Source organism: Petromyzon marinus, chromosome 55 (genome assembly GCF_048934315.1).
Source record: "Petromyzon marinus isolate PM22_M1 ecotype Great Lakes invasive population chromosome 55, UKy_Petmar_22M1.pri1.0, whole genome shotgun sequence".
NCBI lineage: Eukaryota > Metazoa > Chordata > Hyperoartia > Petromyzontiformes > Petromyzontidae > Petromyzon > Petromyzon marinus.
Genome location: NC_133721.1, coordinates 4,560,602 through 4,582,595, shown reverse-complemented (window position 1 = coordinate 4,582,595; position 21,994 = coordinate 4,560,602). Strand labels below are relative to the sequence as shown.

Here is a 21,994-nt window from a genome sequence, read left to right as displayed (position 1 = left end):
ACCACTCACCACCATACAGAACCATTCACAACCATACAGAACCACTCACAACCATACAGAACCACTCACAACCATACAGAACCACTCACAACCATACAGAACCACTCACCACCATACAGAACCACTCACAACCATACAGAACCACTCACAACCATACAGAACCACTCACAACCATACAGAACCACTCACCACCATACAGAACCACTCACCACCATACAGAACCACTCACAACCATACAGAACCACTCACAACCATACAGAACCACTCACAACCATACAGAACCACTCACAGCCATACAGAACCACTCACAACCATACAGAACCACACACAACCATACAGAACTACTCACAGCCATACAGAACCACTCACAACCATATAGAACCACTCACAACCACACAGAACCACACACAACCATACAGACCCAGTCACAACCATACAGAACTACTCACAACCATACAGAACCACTCACAACCACACAGAACCACTCACAACCATAGAGAACCACTCACCACCATACAGAACCACTCACAACCATACAGAACCACTCACAACCATACAGAACCACTCACAACCATACAGAACCATTCACAACCATACAGAACCACTCACAACCATACAGAACCACTCACAACCATACAGAACCACTCACAACCATGCAGAACCACTCACAACCATACAGAACCACTCACAACCATACAGAACCACTCACAACTATACAGAACCAATCACAACCAAACAGAACCAATCACAACCAAACAGAACCACTCACAACCAAACAGAACCACTCACAACCAAACAGAACCACTCACAACCAGACAGAACCACTCACAACCATGCAGAACCACTCACAACTATACAGAACCACTCACAACCATACAGAACCACTCACAACCATACAGAACCACTCACCACCATACAGGACCACTCACCACCATACAGAACCACTCACAACCATGCAGAACCACTCACAGATACACAGAACCACTCACAACCATACAGAACCACTCACAACCATACAGAACCACTCACCACCATACAGAACCACTCACAACCATACAGAACCACTCACCACCATACAGAACCACTCACCACCATGCAGAACCACTCACCACCATACAGAACCACTCACAACCATGCAGAACCACTCACTACCATACAGAACCAATCACAACCATACAGAACCACTCACAACCATACAGAACCACTCACAACCATACAGAACCACTCACAACCATACAGAACCACTCACTACCATACAGAACCAATCACAACCATACAGAACCACTCACAACCATACAGAACCACTCACAACCATACAGAACCACTCACAACCATACAGAACCACTCACAACCATACAGAACCACTCACAACCATACAGAACCATTCACAACCATACAGAACCACACACCACCATACAGAACCACTCACAACCATGCAGAACCATTCACAACCATACAGAACCACTCACAACCATACAGAACCACACACCACCATACAGAACCACTCACCACCATACAGAACCACTCACAACCATACAGAACCACACACAACCATACAGAACTACTCACAGCCATACAGAACCACTCACAACCATACAGAACCACTCACAACCATACAGAACCACACACAATCATACAGACCCAGTCACAACCATACAGAACCAGTCACAACCATACAGAACCACTCACCACCATGCAGAACCACTCACAACCATACAGAACCACTAACAACCATACAGAACCACTCACAACCATACAGGACCACTCACCACCATGCAGGACCACTCACCACCATACAGAACCACTCACAACCATACAGAACCACTCACCACCATACAGAACCACTCACAACCATACAGAACCACTCAGAACCATACAGAACCACTCACAGCCATACAGAACCACTCACAGATACACAGAACCACTCACCACCATACAGAACCACTCACCACCATACAGAACCACTCACCACCATACAGAACCACTCACAGATACACAGAACCACTCACCACCATACAGAACCACTCACCACCATACAGAACCACTCACCACCATACAGAACCACTCACAACCATACAGAACCAATCACAACCATACAGAACCACTCACAACCATACAGAACCACTCACAACCATGCAGAACCATTCACAACCATAGAGAACCACTCACAACCAAACAGAACCACTCACAACCATACAGAACCACTCACCACCATACAGAACCACTCACCACCATACAGAACCACTCACCACCATACAGAACCACTCACCACCATACAGAACCATTCACAACCATACAGAACCACTCACAACCATACAGAACCACTCACAACCATACAGAACCACTCACAACCATAGAGAACCACTCACCACCATACAGAACCACTCACCACCATACAGAACCACTCACAACCATACAGAACCACTCACAACCATACAGAACCACTCACAACCATACAGAACCACTCACAGCCATACAGAACCACTCACAACCATACAGAACCAGACACAACCATACAGAACTACTCACAGCCATACAGAACCACTCACAACCATATAGAACCACTCACAACCACACAGAACCACACACAACCATACAGACCCAGTCACAACCATACAGAACTACTCACAACCATACAGAACCACTCACAACCACACAGAACCACTCACAACCATAGAGAACCACTCACCACCATACAGAACCACTCACAACCATACAGAACCACTCACAACCATACAGAACCACTCACAACCATACAGAACCATTCACAACCATACAGAACCACTCACAACCATACAGAACCACTCACAACCATACAGAACCACTCACAACCATGCAGAACCACTCACAACCATACAGAACCACTCACAACCATACAGAACCACTCACAACTATACAGAACCACTCACTACCATACAGAACCACTCACAACCATACAGTACCACTCACAACCATACAGAACCACTCACAACTATACAGAACCACTCACAACCATACAGAACCACTCACTACCATACAGAACCACTCACTACCATACAGAACCACTCACAACCATACAGAACCACTCACCACCATACAGAACCACTCACAACCATACAGAACCACTCACAACCATACAGATCCACTCACCACCATACAGCACCACTCACAGATACACAGAACCACTCACAACCATACAGAACCACTCACAACTATACAGAACCACTCACAACCATACAGAACCACTCACAGCCATACAGAACCACTCACAGCCATACAGAACCATTTCTACTCGCTTAATTGCTGCAGTTCGTTCTTACGCTTTTGTCATGTTGGCGGCCCAGATCACCTCTGTGAATGAGCCTCCTCTATCCTGGCCTCCTGAGTTCCCATCACGTAAAATAAACTTGAAAACCTCTCCAAACACAATGCCTCCTCCTCCTCCTCCTATCCCCACCTCCCCCACGGCCCTCACCTCCCCGGGACCCCCCTCCCCCACCCTACCTGCTGCGGGTCTGGCAGCTGGGACTCGGTGACGCGCAAGCGGGCGACGCCGCGGGCCGACGCGACGGCCCAGAGCACCAGCACGGCCTCCTCGGCCCGGAGGCCCGAGCAGCGTGGCCACACGGTGTGCACCAGCAGATCCTGCTTCCACACGGCTGGGCGCAAACACGGCACGAACGCACAAAACCCAAGGCAAGAGATCCACCGTGGAGTCCGAACAGACCGTTTGGTGCTGTTAGCGCAGCAGCGCCGTTGAAGGGCGGCAAGGTGCGCGGGGGGGTGGGTGGCCGGCGCCACGCCCGGCCGCCCGAAGTTTTTACGCCGCACCAGGTACTCGTTTGAGGCCGAGCCGACCTAGGGGAGGCCCAGGACCGGTTCGGACAGTCGTCGCCGGTGTTGGCCGTGAGCGGGAATCGAACCCGGGTCGTAGCCGGGTTCGAAGGGCAGCAGCGAAGCTCACCGGCTACACTAACCGCTCCGCATACCCTGGACACGCGTGTACGCATGTCGAACAACACGCGTGTACGCATGTCGAGCAACACGCGTGTACGCATGTCGAGCAACACACGTGTACGCATGTCGAGCAACACACGTGTTCCTACATCATTAGACCTCCTTTGCCAGTATCAAAATGTAATAATAGGGTTTTTCCCCTTTTTTCTGGCAACACAACTGAAACCTTTTTACAAGGATTCATGTCTGCATTAACCACAATACCTGCAGTCAAAATGCAAACAAAAAACATACTATGACAATATATAATGCATTGTCCTTGAAACTGATTGGTCCACACCAAGGGACAGCTTTCTTTTGAGCCTTCAAGGACAATGCATATATTATCGCAGTGAGCGCGCCGGGATTGCAATCTAGAGGTGGCCAATTCGAGCCACTCTCCCGGCGCGGCAGTTGACACAATGTTACAGCGCAGCACGCTAGCCACTGCACACGGAGGAAGGGGACGTTCAGATGCGGCATCGGCAGCGCCGGCCATGACGTCGGCATGCGCTGGCCATCACCAGTGGCAGAAATGATCACATTCATTAGCAGCAACATCAGCATGTCCCCACACTAACATTTAATTCACTTCGCGTGGGCCGCAGATGCACGAGGCCTACCACATCGAAACAGCCTACGTGTGATGCGTATCCGTCACTGCAAGCGTCCGAGCCGTACCAATCTGGCACTGGAGGGAAATAACTTTCAACCTGGCATCACCGGGTTTCTAAGATTAGCACATTCAGGCACTAATGTTTTGTGGTATTACTGGATAACGCCGAGGTGAGCATGTGGCTACTCTAAGTATCCGCGTGTTAAGTCACTGAGCTGTCATTTGTGACCAGGCCGCTTCAAGAAAATAGCTCAGTGGCCCTTAATCTGTAAAATAAATAAAAATTGTTTAGTTTTATTCGTATTATTGTTAGTGATTTGCTTACATTTCCTATACTTTGTACTCCTATCGTCGTGTTTCTGTATTGTTTGTTGCTGTCACGTTCTGACCCGACTCCCACTGGACATCTGTGAAAAAGAGCTTTACAGCTCATCGGATTCCTCCAGCATAAACATTCTGATTCCGATTCTGAATGTGAGGAAAAGGCTCTTCCCACTCTTACCAACAATCGTAATGGAATAATAATAATAATAATCATCGATTATTTTCCCATGAAAGCCACACAAGTCCATATGGATCCCTGCAATCACGAAAACTTCAAGTCTAGATTGCCACACAAGTCCAAAGGCTTATTTTCAGGAGGGCCCTGCTACACTGCGATGTTTGGCCAACACCAATGGCACTGCGCGTGTTTAGCTGCGGGAGGAAACCCGTCCGTAGCAAGGGGGGAAGACACAAAACTCCACGACGAGAGGAGCCAGAGTCAGGAAGCGAACCCGGGTTCCCCTTGCCGTGAGTGTTGCCGCCCTGCCGCCCTGCCGCCCTGCCTGCCTGCCTGCCTGCCTGCCTGCCTGCCTGCCTGCCTGCCTGCCTGCCTGCCTGCCTGCCTGCCTGCCTGCCTGCCTGCCTGCCTGCCTGCCTGCCTGCCTGCCTGCCTGCCTGCCGCCCTGCCTGCCGCCCTGCCCGCACACGCGAACCCGTGAGTTGTCCCGCACTTACCTGTCCCGGAGGCTCCCGTGGGCCGACTGTTCTCCGCGGCCCCCTGCGGGTCGCTGCACGCGCGCACGCAAGGGGGAAAACGCCGGAGTCCATCGTTGGTCACCGTCGGCAGGGGACAGTGACGTTCCACTCCGCGCGCCGGGAACTCCGTCATTGGGGGGGGGGGGGGCAGGAGAACGGGGCCGGGGGGGGGGAGGTGCCGCCGTGCCGAGGCGGCGTCGGCCACGTCGGAAGCCGGCGGCGGGAGAGCACGCGGCCCCGGGAGCTCCGGCCGCGCTCGCGACACGAGGAGGCAGGGGCAGCGAGGAGGCTCTGGGGGCCTGCCCCGCCGCCCAGCCCAGCGCAGCGCGCGCCGTGTGGCACGCCGCTCTCCCGTGCCGTGTGGCACGGCACGGGAGAGCGGCACGCGGTGCAGTGTGCACGCTGAGCGCTACGCGACGCTCAGCTGGGTAACCAGACGCACCAAGACCCCGCCCCCCGTGTCACCTTCACAGATCGTTGGGGCAGGTGCTGTTAGCGAGCACTTACCAAGGATGGCACACGGCACGCCAAGGGGTGGGTGGCCAACACCACGCCCGGCCGCCTTTGTCTCCCTAGTGGCGATGTTTACACATCGCACCGGGTACCCATTTGAGGCTGAGTCGACCACGGGGGGGCCCGGGACCGGTTCAGATAATCGCTTGCGTTGTACGAACTCGGGTCGCCAGGTTGGTAGCGCAGCGCGCTAACCGCGACACCACCGCTCCCCACCCCACACGCGTGCACGCCCACACAGGATCAACATGCACCACAGCAGGGGTGTCCAAACTACGGGCCGCGGGCCAGTTTTTATTGGCCCGCAGCAAATTCTGAAAATATTATTGAATATGGCCCCGCACAAGAAGCTTGAGCTCAACTCTGTTGCACTTCTCAGTTTCAACACTAGATGGAGCCAGCCACGGAAAACCGTGCTTCTCCACTAAACAAAATTAAGCAAAGAAAAACTTTTACCGCGAGTCACCAGAAATGGCAGCACCGAAGAAACGCAAAATAGCGAGTGAGTGTGGAAGATTTCAAACGCGGTGGGAAAATGAATATTTTTTCAAAGAAATCAACGGAAAGTGTGTCTGTTTGATTTGCAATGAAGATGTTGCTGTGATGAAAGAGTATAATGTCCGTCGGCACTATGAGACCAAACATCAGAGCTACACCTCGGACACCGGAGCCGAACGAACACAGAAAGTCAAGCAAATGGCGGCTAGCCTGCAAGCTCAACAACAATTTTTTTTCGTGCTAAGAAAATACAGGAAAACGCCACAACAGCAAGCTATGAAGTCACTAAACTTATTGCCCAGCACGGCAAACCGTTCTCGGACGGTGATTTCATAAAGCAGTGCCTCATCAAAGTCACAGAAATAATGTGCCCAGAAAAAGTGCAGGATTTCAACAGCGTGAGCTTATCCAGAAATACAGTGGCGCGGAGAATCGAGGACTTGTCGGCTAACTTGAAGCTTCAGCTGAGAGACGAAGCTTGTGCTTTTGATTTTTACTCGATAGCATGCGACGAGAGCACAGATGCCACAGACACCGCGCAGCTGTTGATTTTTTTGCGGGGAGTAGTTGATAATTTTTGCTGTACGGAGGAACTGCTTGATATGATGAGCCTAAAAGGCACAACGACGGGTAGAGATATTTTTGAAGCTATGTCAGAGGCAGCTGAAAAGATGGGGCTTAAACGGGACAAGCTCTGCGGAGTAACAACGGATGGAGCTCCGTCCGTGACGGGCGAGCGCAAAGGAATGGCATCGGGGGTGTGCGCCAAGGTAAAAGAGAGCGGAGGTGAGGCTGTTAGGATGCGCTGTGTAATCCACCAAGAAGCACTGTGTGCCAAGACTGTCCAACTGGGCGATGTGATGAGCACCGTTGCAAAAACTGTCAACAATTCGAGCTAGAGGACTGTACCACAGAGAATTTCAAGCTTTCCTATCTGATGTGGATGCTGAATACGGGGATGTGCTCTACCACTCTGATGTGCGCCGGCTCAGCCGCGGCTCTGCGCTGCAGCGGTTTTATTCGCTGAGATCAGAAATCGACCAGTTTTTGAAAGAGAAGGGCCGACCTCTTCATGAACTGAGTGACCCTCTGTGGCTGGCAGACCTGGCATTTTTAGTTGATCTTACTCACCATCTGAATACACTGAACAAGAACCTACAAGGCAAAGAACAGCTGGTGCCACACCTGTATGCGCACATGAAAGCCTTCTGTGTAAAGCTCCGCCTGTTTGAGACACAACTACGAAGCTTTAATGCTGCACACTTCCCTGCGCTGTCTGAAATCAAGTCTGCTTTTCCAAAGGCCGACCTTTCTGCTAAAAAGGAGAAATATGTGTCTGTGATTGTATCTCTCGTGACAGAATTCAACCGGCGTTTCCAAGATTTTTCTGTCATTGAAAAACAAATCAAGCTGTTCTCGACCCCCTTCCTGGTGGATGCAGAAGAAGTGGAAGAGAGTCTGCAGTTAGAACTGATTGATATGCAATGTGATGATTCTCTGAAGAGTCAACATCAGCTTCTCTCCCTCCCTGACTTCTATCAGAGTTTGGATAATGCCAAGTTTCCTCTGATGAGACGCCACGCAAAAAGAATGATGAGCCTGTTCGGCTCAACATACAAATGTGAACAAACATTTTCTCTGTTAAATCAGAACAAAAGCAGACTGAGAACCAGAATGACTGATGGCCATCTCTGTGAAGTCCTTCGTGTCTCAACCACCAAACTTTCTCCTGACATGTCAGCCATCCTTCGATCCAAAGGACAGCATCACTGCTCCCGCTGAGTGCAATGTTCTTCACATTATAGGCGAGTTAGAAATACACGCAGTATTCATCACGTGTCAATGTCACCTCCAGTGTGTGGCCCGGCCTTTTGTTAATTTTTCTGTATTTGGCCCTCACTAGAAAAAAACTTTGGACACCCCTGCGCCACAGCCGCTCCCCGCCGCTGCTGCCGACACTGTCATGCCATGACTTTGACGACGAATGCTGCAGGGGAAGCCACGCAGGGGGAGAGCCTACAGCACCCACGCGGTGACGCGCGCGTGGGTGCGCGTGCGGGCAAGCGCGCGGGTACGCGTGCGGCTACGCGCACGTACCCGCGCACAGGCACGCGCGTAGGTACCCGTGTGGGAGTGCGCGCGGGCACCTGGTGGAGAGGGTGGGGAAGGAAAAGCTCTCATCGGAGCCCTCGACGTCCACCGTGGCCAGGCTGCTCCAGCTGCTGCCAGCCCCGTTGCTGCGGGGCCGGCAGCAAAGTGACGCGGTGAGGAGGGCGGGGCAGCGGAGGAGGCGGAACAAAGGAGGGGGGTGGATTGGGAATGAAGGAGGGAGGGAGTTGGAATGAAGGAGGGGAGTGGGAACGAAGGAATGTAGAGGAGAAATGGAGGGGTGGGGAGCGTGGGAATTGGAGGCATGGTGGGCCAGTGAGTGATGAATGGCACGAGGCTCGAGTGGGTTAAGGATGCGTGTTGCAGGAGACAAAGGTCATCCCAGCCTTCGTGACTGTTATACACACGTGACTGTTATACACACGTGATTGTTATACACACGTGACTGTTATACACACGTGTCTGTTATACACACGTGACTGTTATACACGTGATTGTTATACACACGTGAATGTTATACACACGTGATTGTTATACACACGTGATTGTTATACACACGTGATTGTTATACACACGTGACTGTTATACACACGTGATTGTTATACACACGCCGACGTTTCTACTGGGGGTGTGTTCCGGATTACATTTTCTATTTTTAAGGTCAATATCAGATTTTCGGATAATATACATCATCATCGTCATCGTCGTCGTCATCATCAACCTTGCTCAATCCACTGCTGGATGGAGGCCTCCCCAAGGCACCGCCATCCGGACATCTATGAATAAGAGCTTCACAGCTCATCGGATTTCTCCAGGATGAATAAAGATCCCGATTCTGATCTCACATGACCCGGCGATTCAACAATCCATCCAGCGCCTGCACATTCACCGATCTCATCGCTCTCCGTCTCCCCCTTGGACGTCTTCTCTCAGGACGCATTCTATGCCCTGGCTGTCGCTCCGTCATTATTCTTGACCACCGTCCCATCGCCCGCCCCACCACACCCTCCTTAGCCATGACTCATCCTGCCCAAGCCCCACTTTACTTTCCCTCGCAGTTGGGATCGTGCCACTCACCGCTATGTACAGTCCTAAGAGATTATTTTTTTTTGCCTTCACTGGAGAGCACGTGTGACACCACTTTCGTCGAGAAAATCACAGCGGATGACGACGACGACGACGGTGAGATGACGTGTCCGCGTGGGAGTTTTGCGAGCACCTGTCGCTGAGCTGCAGGAAACTGCTGCTTTCGTCGCCCACCCCCTCGCTGCTCAGCTGGGCCCAGCTGCCCAAGCTGCCCGAGCTGCCCTCGCTGCTGCCCCCTCCTCCTCCTCCTCCCGCGCCCGGCGCGTCCGTGGAGATCCTCTCTCCGGAGCGTGCGTTGCGGGCCAGCTGCGGCGCACTGAAAACGGTACAACGTGGCCGCTACCGCCGCCGACACCAAACACGCCACAGCCACCACCGCCGTGACAAACCAACAACCCCGCAATGTCCCCGGCGCTATCCCCGGACGTGAAGGCGCTTGCTTTGTATCGCCAGTTTTTTATTTTATTTTGGCCAGCCACCGAATGGAGACGGTCACCCGCATCGCGTGCTTTCTGATGTGCGCGTCTGCACCCGTCGGGAAGGCTCTTCCTTCCCATATTAGGAAGCCGCTGGACAAATTGATTCCTTTACAACTGCTTTTTGCGTTTTAGTTTCTTATCCTTCCCCCCCCCGCACCTCCAATTAGCACCGTTGGCCTACGTACGGTGGCGCGAAAGAAGTTGAACGCGCGCACGCGCGCACATGCACGAAACAACGGCACGATGGGGCGCGTCGCCGTCACCTGCTGCCCGCGAAGCTTCCGACGATGCCGCTGTCCGACGTCTCGCCCAGGTCGCCCGCGGCGGCCCCCGACCCCGCCGCCGTCTTTCCCCCGTCCTCCCCCTCGCCCCTCCCCGTCGCCTCCGGCCCCCCCGCCGACCCGGCCTCGGCCTCCACGCGGATGAGCGGCGGTCCCCAGCCGCGCGCGGCCGTCGCGCTCGGCCGCGCGCCCGCCCGGGGCGTGGACCTCATCTGAGGCGAAGGCAGCGGCGGCGGGCCGCGCCGGCGGATCACCTCCCACTTGCCCTGCCACAGCGCCACGTTGACGAGCCTCGCGGCGTACAGCTCCACGCGGGGGGACGGCGCCGGCACGCGGGACGACGCGGCCGGCCTCCCGGCAAGCCCCGTGGCGCGCAGCGACGCCAGCACGTCGCTCGCCACGCGCTCGGCGAAGCGGCCCAGCGCCGGCGCGGCCCCGCCGGCCCCGCCGGCGCACGGGCGGTGCGGGGGGCAGCCGCCTCCCCCGGCCCTCCTCGGGGCGCCCTCCGCCCCTCGCGTCACGAAGAGGTAGAATTCCTCCGTGACGCTGTCGCTCCTCGACCGCTTCCCCGCGCCGCAGCAGCGGGAGCAGCAAGCGGCGCGGCGGCAGCCGCAGAGGCCGCCGCCGCGGCGCCGGCCCTCGGCGGCGGCCGCCACCGACGAAGCGACGACGTCCTCGGCGCAGACGTCGGCGAAGGCCCGGAGGTGAACCTTGAGGCTCTCGACCCTGCCGGCTTTCTCGCGGTAGCGGCAGTGGGGCCAGCTGGCGAGGCCGCAGGCGGCGCGGCCTCCGGGCAGGGCGAGGCGGAGGGCCCAGTCGTGGAGCCGGGACTCCGTCGCGTCTTCCAGCCTGTCCGGGCGCTCGGCGATCGGCGGCGGCGGCGGCGGCGCGGCCGCCCACGCGCTCCCGCGGTTGGCGGCCGCCAGCGACGACCGCAGGATGTTGCGCGTCATGACCTCGGCGGACCTCTCCAGTCGGGCCTTCACCAGGGACAGGACGTCCGCGCCGCCCGGCGCCGCTTTCTTCTTCCGCTGCCGCTCCCTGCGGAAATACACGTCCCTGGGCTTCGTGTCGTCGATGTAGATGGACGCGAGCTCCGTCGCCAGCGAGACGATGTCCCCGGCGAGCCGGCTCGAGTACGCCTGCACGTCGCGGTGAGCGGGCGCGCCGCCCCCCTCGGCCTCGTCCTCGCTGCTGGCCCCGGCCTCCGACAGGGAGCGCGCGACGCGCAGCACGAACTCGGCCTTCTCCTCGGCGTCGCGGCCCACGCCCGACAGCTCGGCGGCCGTCATGGCGCGTGGCGTGGAGGGCGGCACCGTGGGCTGGAAGCACTTGGACAGCTCCCGCTTCAGATCCTTGCTCAGCCTCCGCATCACCTTCCTGTCGCCGCCGCCGCCCGTCGTTTCCCCCGCCGGGCCGGACGGACGCGGCGGAGGGCAGAGCCCCGGGTGGCGCAGGCCACCGCGATCGACCGACGGCTCCGGAGTCTGCACGGGGCTCGGGGGCGGAGTGGCGGGCGACCGCGTCCCCGCGGCGCCGCCGTCGCCGCCCTCCCCCGCCGGCGCCGGCGGCAGGGCGGACGGCGTCTCAGAGCCCTCGTGCCGCCCCTTGGCCTCCTCCGCAGGGAAGCGCGGCATGGAGAGGGAGAGACGCTCGGCCAGCTCGGCCGGCTCGGCCGGCTCGGCCGGCTCGGCCTCTCCGCCGGCGCCGCTCGGCCTCCGTGCCAACTCCTCCACGGACGCGGCGCTCAGAGCTTCCCGCAACAGCGCCGACGAGACGGAGCCCGCGTACCGGCCCAGGACCGGCTCGGGGCCGGGGCCCGCCACGGACGGCAGCGGCGACGACAAGAAGCTGGTGCCGTCGCCGGACTCCGAGCCGGACTCCTTCTCCGAGACCGGAGCCGGTGCCGCCGCGAAGTCGCCGCGCCTCACCTCCCTGCCGACGGCCTCCACGAGGCACGGCCCGGCGACGTCCGCCGGAGGCGGCGGAAGGCCACTGGCGCCCGGCACTTGGCCGATGCGGGAAATGCTGATGGCCGCCTGAGAGGGGAAGGTGCTCGCGGAGCAGGAGAGGCCGATGAAGGCCTCCTGCAGCACGGACTCGGCCAGGTCGGACGAGTACACGTCCACGACGGCGCCGCCGGCGTTCCACGCGCGGCCCTCGCGCGGCAGGTGGCTCGCCTCCATGGTGGCCTCGAACACGGCCTGCTCGGCCATCTCCCCCGAGAACTGCACCACGGCGCCCAGGTAGAGGCCGTGCCAGGCGTCCGGCAGGGCCTGCATAGCGCTCAGCACGGCGCCCCTCACCACGCCGTCCACCAGCGACGCCAGCCTCTCGTCCCCAGCGGCGAGACCGGCGGCCCGGCGCGGGGCGGGCGCCGTGCCCCGCCTCCTCCCGTACGCCACCTCCCGGATGGCGTCGTAAAAGCAGGCCCCGACCAGGCCGTCGGCCATGGCGCTCACGCGCGCCAGGTCTCCGGGCGCCGTCCAGCAGCACCGCCCCGGGGAGGAGGCGGGAGCCTTGACGCGCGAGCGAACCCGCCGGCTGCGCGGCCCCCGCCGGCCACCGCCCTCCCGCTGCTTGCGAGCGAGGCCGGACAGGGCGGAGCCCAGCACGGCGGACGACAGATTCCCGGCGAACTCGCCCAGCGTCGCCAACTCTCGCCGGGTGCGCCGATAGGGGCCCGTCGTGGCGTTCCGAGCCCCGCCACCGTGCGGAGAACCGCCGGCATCGCTCCCTCTCCGCTGGACGGGGGCGGCGCCGCCGCCGCCGCGTTTCTCCCCGCGAGCGCACGACAGCGACCTCATGATACTGCCGGATATGCGGCTTGCGAGCTCCGACACGGAGTTCGGTTCGCTCTCCTCCGCCGTGGCCGGAGGCGCCGGCTCGGCCGCCCGGCCGCCCTCTGCCCCCTCGCCGGGCCCGGCGCTCGGCGCCGCCAGCGCCAGCGACTGGAAGATTCTGCTCGAGATCTGCGTGGCCAAGTCGGCCACGGTGGAGACGCCGCCGGGGCCGGCGGCCCGTACGTTGGGAGGCGTGAACGCCGACGCGCGCTTCCACTCCGGCTGCTGCTGCTGCTGCTGCTGCTGCTGCTGCGACGGCAGCGCCGGCCGGGGCGACGGGTCGCGGCCGTCGGCGAAGCCCGCGGGGGGCGGCGTGGGCGAGCCCCCGACGAGGCCCACGACGGGCGAACCCGGAGCGTCGGTCGGCTTCCGGGGCAGCGGCTTCCGCAGCCCGGCCGGCGGGAAGGAGCGATCGAAACGTCGCGGGTTGGGGGCGCCACGCCCCGGAGCCGGCAGGCGCCGGCCCCTCGCCCCCGCGCCGCCTTCGCCGCCCGTGCCGTCCGGCGTCTCGAAGCGCTCGCGGCTGTCGAAGAATTCCCCGAGCTCCGAGTCGGAGTCTTCGATGTCGTGGCCGAGCAGCGCGGGGATGCTGGGCACGTGGATCTCGGCGCGCATGCTGCGCTCGTAGCCCTCCTCGTCCAGGAAGATGACGGGGCTGGGGCTCGAGCCGTTCGACTCCTCCGTCTCGGACGCCGCCTCCTCCTCCTCCTCCTCCTCCCGCGCGGCGGCGGCGGCGTCCTTGAGGAACGACGGCCTCTGCGTCTCGACTTCCGAGTCGGAACACGACGAGTCGCCGAGCTCCTTGGCGGGCGACGGAAACGCCGCGGCGGCGCCTCCACCCCGGATGCTTTGGTCCGAGTGGCCGTCGCCGCCGACGTCGCCGCCGGCACCGCTGGAACATCGACCCGGGAGAGGGGACGCCGCAGAGAAGCGCAGCCGTTGGGCCGGCGGTGGCGCCCGGCTGAGCAGGTGGCGGCGGCGCGAGGCCACGGGGGTCGGGGGCAGCAGCAGGAGCGTTGGCGGCGCCGTGCCGCGCTCGGGGGAGGAGCGCGGCTCCACCGCCAACTGCGAGCCGTCGCCGGGGCCCCCCGGGGGACCGCCACGCGGCCGGACGTCCGGGACGCGGGCCGGGGGTCCGGGGGCCTCCACGCCGCCCTGCTGCCAGTGACCGCAGCCATGCCTGGGGTCACTCTCCACGCCGCTCCCACCTGAAGGCGAACATCAGAGAAGGGTTTTTAGGGGGTGTGGGGAGAGACACGTGCTTGGAATGATGTCGGAGAGACAGAAAGAGGAACCACGTGGATTAGAGCAGTGGTTCCCATCCATTCAAAACTAGCGGATCACTGCCCTGCCAACCCTCAAACCAGCGTCGCAGACGACAATGCACGAACATCGTTTTCAACATCGAAACAACTGCGGATCCTGACATCTGCTACAGTGTCCGGGGACCGCTCCCCACAGCGACTCAGCCACGGGCGACTCAACCACGGGCGACTCAACCACGGGCGACTCAACCACGGGCGACTCAACCGCGGGCGACTCAACCACGGGGGCGACTCAACCACGGGCGACTCAACCGCGGCGCCTCACCTTCGTCCTCCAGCACCTCGAACGCCGTCACAAAATCGTCCTCGATGGAGCTCACAGAGCAGTTGGTGTCGTCTTCCGCCTCGACGGCCGTAGCGACGTCGCACAGCGCGCAGCGGCCGTGGCCCAGCCCGGCCATTTCGCCGGCGCGGCGCTCGCCCGCCCGGCGCTCGGCCACCCGGCGGTCGCTCGCCCACGAGCAGCCGAGCGCGGCCACGTGCAGCTGGTGCTCCAGCCAGGGCCGCCAGCGGTACAGGCAGATGGCGCCGTTCCCGTGGCCCTGCGCGAAACGTGGCACGAGCGTGTGACAGGGTGCTCCCCCCCCACCCCTCTCCCCCCCCCCCCCCCCGCCAACCCCCGTCTCATTCTTTGCACCTGGGCCCAAAGAAACCGGTGAATCAAGAGCTCGCAAAAGATATATATACAAATTTCTGCGGATGCCACCAGGTGTAATGGCCAGCAATACTGGACCTGCAATAACCGCAAATTGGAAACTGGTAAAAAAAAAGTGAGCAGTTTTCCACACGTAGAATATCCGAGTCATAGAACTTAACTGAGAAACATAGGAAGCTGCCCTGGTGTAAAGGTCAGTGCACTGGACATGCAATCCGGAGGTCGCCGGTTCGACTGCACACTTCCAGTTGAAACCACGGAGCAAGTTTCTTAAATCCCCAGGGTGCCTCTTGCCCACCCAGCAGTACAAATTGGTTCATTGCAGTCGGTCAATCGGCAGGTCGTGCACGCTGGGGTCAAGTGCAGGTACTGCCTGCCACCTCTTCTAAGGCCAGTGTGGAAGGTCTCGAGCCATCTCTAGAGGAGGAGTGTAGGGCTGCACCTTGACCTTAGCAAGTCACTGGAACTATGCAATCTAAACACAAATGGCCAATGAAGCCTTTCCCGTTCCGAGACATCTGCAAGTTCAGAATCAGAACATGTATCTATACTGGAGGAACCCGATGAGCTATGAAGTTATTTTTCACAAATGTCTAGTCATAGGTTGCAGGGTGGGTCACGTTCACCGCTGAATCTGGGAACGCGCAAGCGCTTCAGCGTTCATTTTATCCAGAGAGGCGTAGCGCCGTTGTTTTTAAAGACACCGTACTCACCACAGGGAACCGTAGCGGCACGACCACCGCACTTTGATAGCTGGTGCCAAAATGTGCCACGCCCTCCCGCGTGGCCCTGTGGGAGCCTCAGTATCGATTTTTCTTACGATTCCGTTCCGATTAAGAAGAGCTGGGAAAGGGTTCATCGTTTCTCGCGTAATTTAGATACCGATTACGAATGAAAGTAGAGGGCCTGGCGCTCCGTAATCGTGTCTTGCCTCACCTCCCCCGCGGGCGGTGACGGTGTCATGTGTTCTCCACCCTTGCCCAGCGCTAAACCTCGTTCGGCCCTAGTCACCAGAAGCACCTCGTCCACGCCAATCTCCAGGGGAGGCAGGGACCGCACCAGCGCGCCAATCGCCGGCGGCGCGTCCTGCACGGCAGCGGCACACACGCGCAGCGTCGTTAACCAGCGCAAGCAAAATGCGGCGGGCGGCTCGCAAGCCTCCCAAATGCCATATTGGTCCAGCCATGGAGGTCACTGGAATATAGGTCACCGTGCTGGTCAGTGCGTGCGTGTTGACGAAGGGGGGTTCGGATATCACTCGCCACTAATGTTAGCCGTGCCAAACAATTAAATTATGAGTAGAAGCCGGTTTGCCGAGTACACAATGCAATGCGAGCTAGTAATCGAATGGTCGGTGTTAATTATGTGTGTATTTTTTTTATAATTATGAATACAAATTACAATCAAAATTAGTAAAACAATAAACTGTTTGCCGACGAAAGCCACACTTGGGATTTATGGTCATCACCAATGACTCTACTTTGTATGTTTTTAAGCTTTGCGAGGAAACAGGAGAACCCGGAGAAAATCCACGAAGAACAGGGGAAGAGAATACAAATGCTTCAAAAGATTTGGGCCAGAGCCAGGAATCAAGCCCAGGTCCTGGTGGCTATGGGTCACACGCATTACCACTGCCCAAGTAAACATGCAAAGTTGGGCCAACATTGGCACGTGGTTCGATCCACCGGACCAACGTTGGCCCAACGTTGGGCCAACTTTCCATGTTTACTTGAGCGCCACGCTGTGCGTTCTCCCCTTGTTCTGTTGGTTTCCTCCGCTCTCTTCGGTTTCCTCCCATAGCAAAAAAAAAAAACATATTCACAATGCAACTGGTATAGCCCAAACGTCCCCACGCTGAAAAATTACCTGCAAATTAATCAGCTGCCATTACACATGGCAAAATCATCCCCGATTGTGAAAAAGTGTCAGAACACTCCGGAGAAAGAGGCACGGTGAGCTTCTCCTGGGAAAGCAAGCCGTCGTACAAAATAATAAAAGCCACAAAACTCAACTGAAGACGGACAGCCGTGCGCGTTTCATTTTTTTAGTCTAACCAAGTAACGCCCACTGAGCTACCTCGTTTTCAGAAGCGATCTGGCTATCGCAAATGACAGCCCAATTAGGTGGCTTATAATTGTGGGAAATGTACAGCAGCAGTCAAATACTCTAAACGCGTGACGTTCATTCTAAATGTGGAGGGGGGGAAAACTGGAGGACCCGGAGAAAAACTCAAAACATGCAAACTCCAAAAAAATAAAAAATACAGCCATCAGGGTCGGGATCGAACTTACGACCGCCTGCATCCTGCGAGGGAGTTAACATCAGATTCTAGATTAAAAGCTTTCGTGACTGCAAGGATCCATAACATCTGACTCAACGGGAGAGGGACAGCCCTGTGTGTATGTCCCATCCCCCCCGCCCCCACCCAGGCAATGACAGAGGGCACATGTGAAGGAGGTGTGAGCGTCACGGGGGCGGTGAGAATGCACCTTGATGATTATCCCCGGGATAATTAGCCCGAGGGACAGGCGCCGTGGTGTGTGCAGTACTCGAGCGGTGTGCAAAGGGCACGATCGTTGAGCTCACCTCCCAGCCGGCCTTGTCGACTTCATCCCAGCCGTTCCTGGTGCACGAGACGAACGTAACCTGTGCGGACAGGGACAGGTAATAAGGGATAAGAATTTGCGTGATCTGGACACAGGACCGGTCAACCTTTGATTAGCCAGAGTATTGGGGGAGGGGAGGGTTGATCCAGATAAAAAAAAAATAATGAAAATCACGTGAACTAAGGGATTAAACCCAGAGCTACTGTTTACTTGTAGAGACTATGGGTGGAGATGCAGAATGCATCGTCTGATCAGATGCCTTGCCACCGTGGCGAGATGTTAACTAGCTCGCCTGGTATAAGGAGGGTCGTGGGTTCGATCCCGACACCTGCTGTATATTTGTAGTTTGCATGTCTCTCCCCCCGATTTAGAAACACGCGTTGGCAGTATTTGGCTGCGGTTATAAATTTCCACACGATGATAAGCCCCTTCTCGTTGAGGCATCATTCATGGCCAGGTCGCTCCCGAAAAAGAGCTACACCGCTTCATGGACGCTTAGTGGGCCCTTACCGGGTAAAATAAAAAATAGTTTACAGTTTTAGTTTTTTGCGTGTTTGCGGTGATGTGCGCATTGAGACCTTCCATCCCACTGACCCCCTACGGGCGAGGAGCGGACAAGTGTTTACCTCTGCACTTACACGCGAAATCTACTCAGCCCATCGGTGATCGAGAGTTGCCTGTATTGGACACCCTTCCAAATGAGACCTTCCATCCCAAGGGATTATCAGGGTGACATATTTGAAGAAAAAACGCATTTTAGAAACAAGACTGAAATTTAATCTGCTCTTGTAGCCCACACAAATCGTCTCAGGAGCTGAAAATCAAGTTCAAGTTCTCCTGTTTATTTTTGTTGAACCAGGTGAGAAAGAAAGAGACCGGAATGGGTCTCATTGGCATTCATGGCCTGGATCACCACAATGCCAAAAGCAATCACGTAAAATGAAGAGCGGCAATGAAGCAAATTAAAACATCTGGGGCCACGGTGTATGCATGTTGAAGGGATGTATGTAGAATTTATTTCGCACGGGACGTAGCCAAGGGTACGGACGACAAAACTAAACACGAAAAAACACAGTTCTGGTGGTGGTGCACAATACCTCTGCGAGACCCTTGCTGTCGTGGGTCTGGCCAATGCAGAGCTCGCAGAGCCGCCTGCTGCTGCGTAGCCACGAGCTCAGGCAATGCGGCGTGACGGCGGCGAGACCCTGCCAGTAGTCACACAAACCATGGGTTCACACACAAAGGTCCACTGTGTAGCCTACATACGTTGCTGGGGCAAGTGCTGTAACGCAAACACCGATAACGTCAGCACGGCACACGAGGGGTGGTGTGCCCAGCGCCAACGCCTCGGCCGCCTTTGTCTCGCGAGTGCTGTTTACCAGGTAATCGAGGCCGAGTCGACCTAGGGGAAGCCAGTGATTTTAACCGTGGCTGAGAATCCAACTCAGGCCGCGAGGTTCATGGCACCGAATGTGAACCACTACGCTACCGCTCCCCACACACACACACTCCCTTGTACACATTATTCCACTAAAAGGCATTCTTAGAAAAGGTTGGAATGGAAACCCGGTAAACGTGGACTAGCAAAACTGCATCTGCCAAGTGAAGTACTTGTACACGCAGAGACCTTTATCAATCAACTGCAGGATGAACGCCTCCCCACAAGATGTGGGTCATGGGGGTTATTTTTTCAATACTTCAGCAGGCTGGCCAGTGCGGGTTTCGCGAAGGCGGGAAGCACCGATGCGGGGGGCACTGAAGTACGGTACAACAATTAACTTTTCTGCACGGCTGCTCTCTACTGCCCACCACGTGACCCGGCGACCGATGACAACCACCCATTGCGCACGGCGGCCACCTGCCCAAGCGCCATCTCTGTCGGCTCGACCACGATGACTTTCTAAAATCTGTCGAAAGACGGGCATTTTCTGGCCGGGTTGACCACAGGCGGCCACAGGAGCCAACGTCAAGAGCAGCATCGGGGGAAGCCAAGCCAGGCAGAACACGTGGGCTCAGCCTCGCTGCTGCCCAGCGTCATTAAGGTGGAGGTGGCCTGTCCCTCGGGCTAATTATCCTGGGGATAATCATCATGGTTGCATCCTCACCGCCCTCGTGACGCTCACACCTCCTTCACACGTGCCCTCCATCATCGCCTGCGGGGAGGGGGGGAGTGGGACACACACAGGGAAAATCTCAAAAAGGCCATGTGGAACGCAAGTTCCGCACGCACGCAAAACGCACCCTAATGAATCCTATAAACCCACACCGAAGACAAAGATTCCCCATATAGCCTTGTCAGAATGTTGGGGTAAGTGATGTGAGCGAGCAGCACCTACGAAGGCCGGCACAGCACACGAGGGGGTGGGCGGCCAGCACCTCGCCCTTTTTCTCCCCAGTGGCGATGTTTACACACCGCACCAGGTACTCATGTATGGCTGAGTGGACATAGGGGAGGCCCAGGTCCGGTTCAGATAATCATCACTGGTGATAGCCGTGTGCGGGAATCGAACTCGGCCGGGTTTGTATCACTAAGCACGACACGCCTGCTCCCCACGACTGCTCCCCACAACCAATGAACCACACCGATCACCGTCACACACCCTCCCATCAAGGCTCCAACCCATCATTACCGGTAACCACGGAAACCACCTTGTAAAGACCGGAAAAAAACCAGTTGCAGGTTTACTGCAAATACATAAACACTCATCATCCAAACACACCACGCTAACCACTCAACCCTCACCATCCACAGGACTCCCACCCCACTCACCATCACCACCTACAAAACACCACGCTAACCACTAAACACTCACCATCCCAGCACTCCCACCCCACTCACCCTCACCATCCCAGCACTCCCACCCCACTCACCCTCACCATCCCAGCACTCCCACTCACCCTCCCATCACCATCTACAACACCCCACGCTAACAACTCAACCCTCACCATCCCAGCACTCCCACTCACCCTCACCATCCCAGCACTCCCACCCCACTCACCCTCACCATCCCAGCACTCCCACTCACCCTCACCATCCCAGCACTCCCACCCCACTCACCCTCACCATCCCAGCACTCCCACCCCACTCACCCTCACCATCCCAGCACTCCCACCCCACTCACCCTCACCATCCCAGCACTCCCACCCCACTCACCCTCACCATCCCAGCACTCCCACTCACCCTCCCATCACCATCTACAACACACCACGCTAACAACTCAACCCTCACCATCCCAGCACTCACCCTCACCAACCCAGCACTCCCACCCCACTCACCCTCACCAACCCAGCACTCCCACTCACCCTCACCATCCCAGCACTCCCACTCACCCTCACCAACCCAGCACTCCCACCCCACTCACCCTCACCAACCCAGCACTCCCACCCCACTCACCCTCACCAACCCAGCACTCCCACCCCACTCACCCTCACCAACCCAGCACTCCCACTCACCCTCACCAACCCAGCACTCCCACTCACCCTCACCAACCCAGCACTCCCACCTCACTCACCCTCACCAACCCAGCCCTCCCACCCCACTCACCCTCACCAACCCAGCACTCCCACTCACCCTCACCAACCCAGCCCTCCCACCCCACTCACCCTCACCAACCCAGCACTCCCACTCACCCTCACCATCCCAGCACTCCCACCCCACTCACCCTCACCATCCCAGCACTCCCACCCCACTCACCCTCACCAACCCAGCACTCCCACTCACCCTCACCAACCCAGCACTCCCACCCCACTCACCCTCACCATCCCAGCATTCCCACCCCACTCACCCTCACCAACCCAGCACTCCCACCCCACTCACCCTCACCAACCCAGCACTCCCACCCCACTCACCCTCACCATCCCAGCACTCACCCTCACCATCCCAGCACTCCCACACCACTCACCCTCACCAACCCAGCACTCCCACCCCACTCACCCTCACCAACCCAGCACTCCCACACCACTCACCAACCCAGCACTCCCCACCCGA

The 21,994-nt window shown here is 57.6% G+C and overlaps 1 protein-coding gene across 4 annotated transcripts in view; it reads right to left on the bottom strand.

The window, feature by feature from the left end:
* The window catches only part of LOC116954414 (uncharacterized), a 37,047-nt gene that overhangs the window by 2,704 nt on the left and 12,349 nt on the right, over window positions 1-21,994 (bottom strand). For 2 of the 4 annotated variants that reach the window (XM_032974904.2, XM_076052258.1), the window contains exons 2-11: window positions 20,112-20,159; window positions 19,104-19,211; window positions 17,987-18,046; window positions 16,337-16,486; window positions 15,011-15,287; window positions 10,560-14,628; window positions 9,951-10,133; window positions 8,770-8,859; window positions 5,591-5,643; window positions 3,484-3,638 (exon numbers count right to left, since the gene is read on the bottom strand). In XM_032974904.2, the coding sequence (XP_032830795.2) occupies window positions 3,484-3,638; window positions 5,591-5,643; window positions 8,770-8,859; window positions 9,951-10,133; window positions 10,560-14,628; window positions 15,011-15,287; window positions 16,337-16,486; window positions 17,987-18,046; window positions 19,104-19,211; window positions 20,112-20,159 (5,193 nt within the window). The remainder of the gene's footprint in view (window positions 1-3,483; window positions 3,639-5,590; window positions 5,644-8,769; window positions 8,860-9,950; window positions 10,134-10,559; window positions 14,629-15,010; window positions 15,288-16,336; window positions 16,487-17,986; window positions 18,047-19,103; window positions 19,212-20,111; window positions 20,160-21,994) is intronic. The other 2 variants (XM_076052256.1, XM_076052257.1) reach the window with 2 other exon arrangements.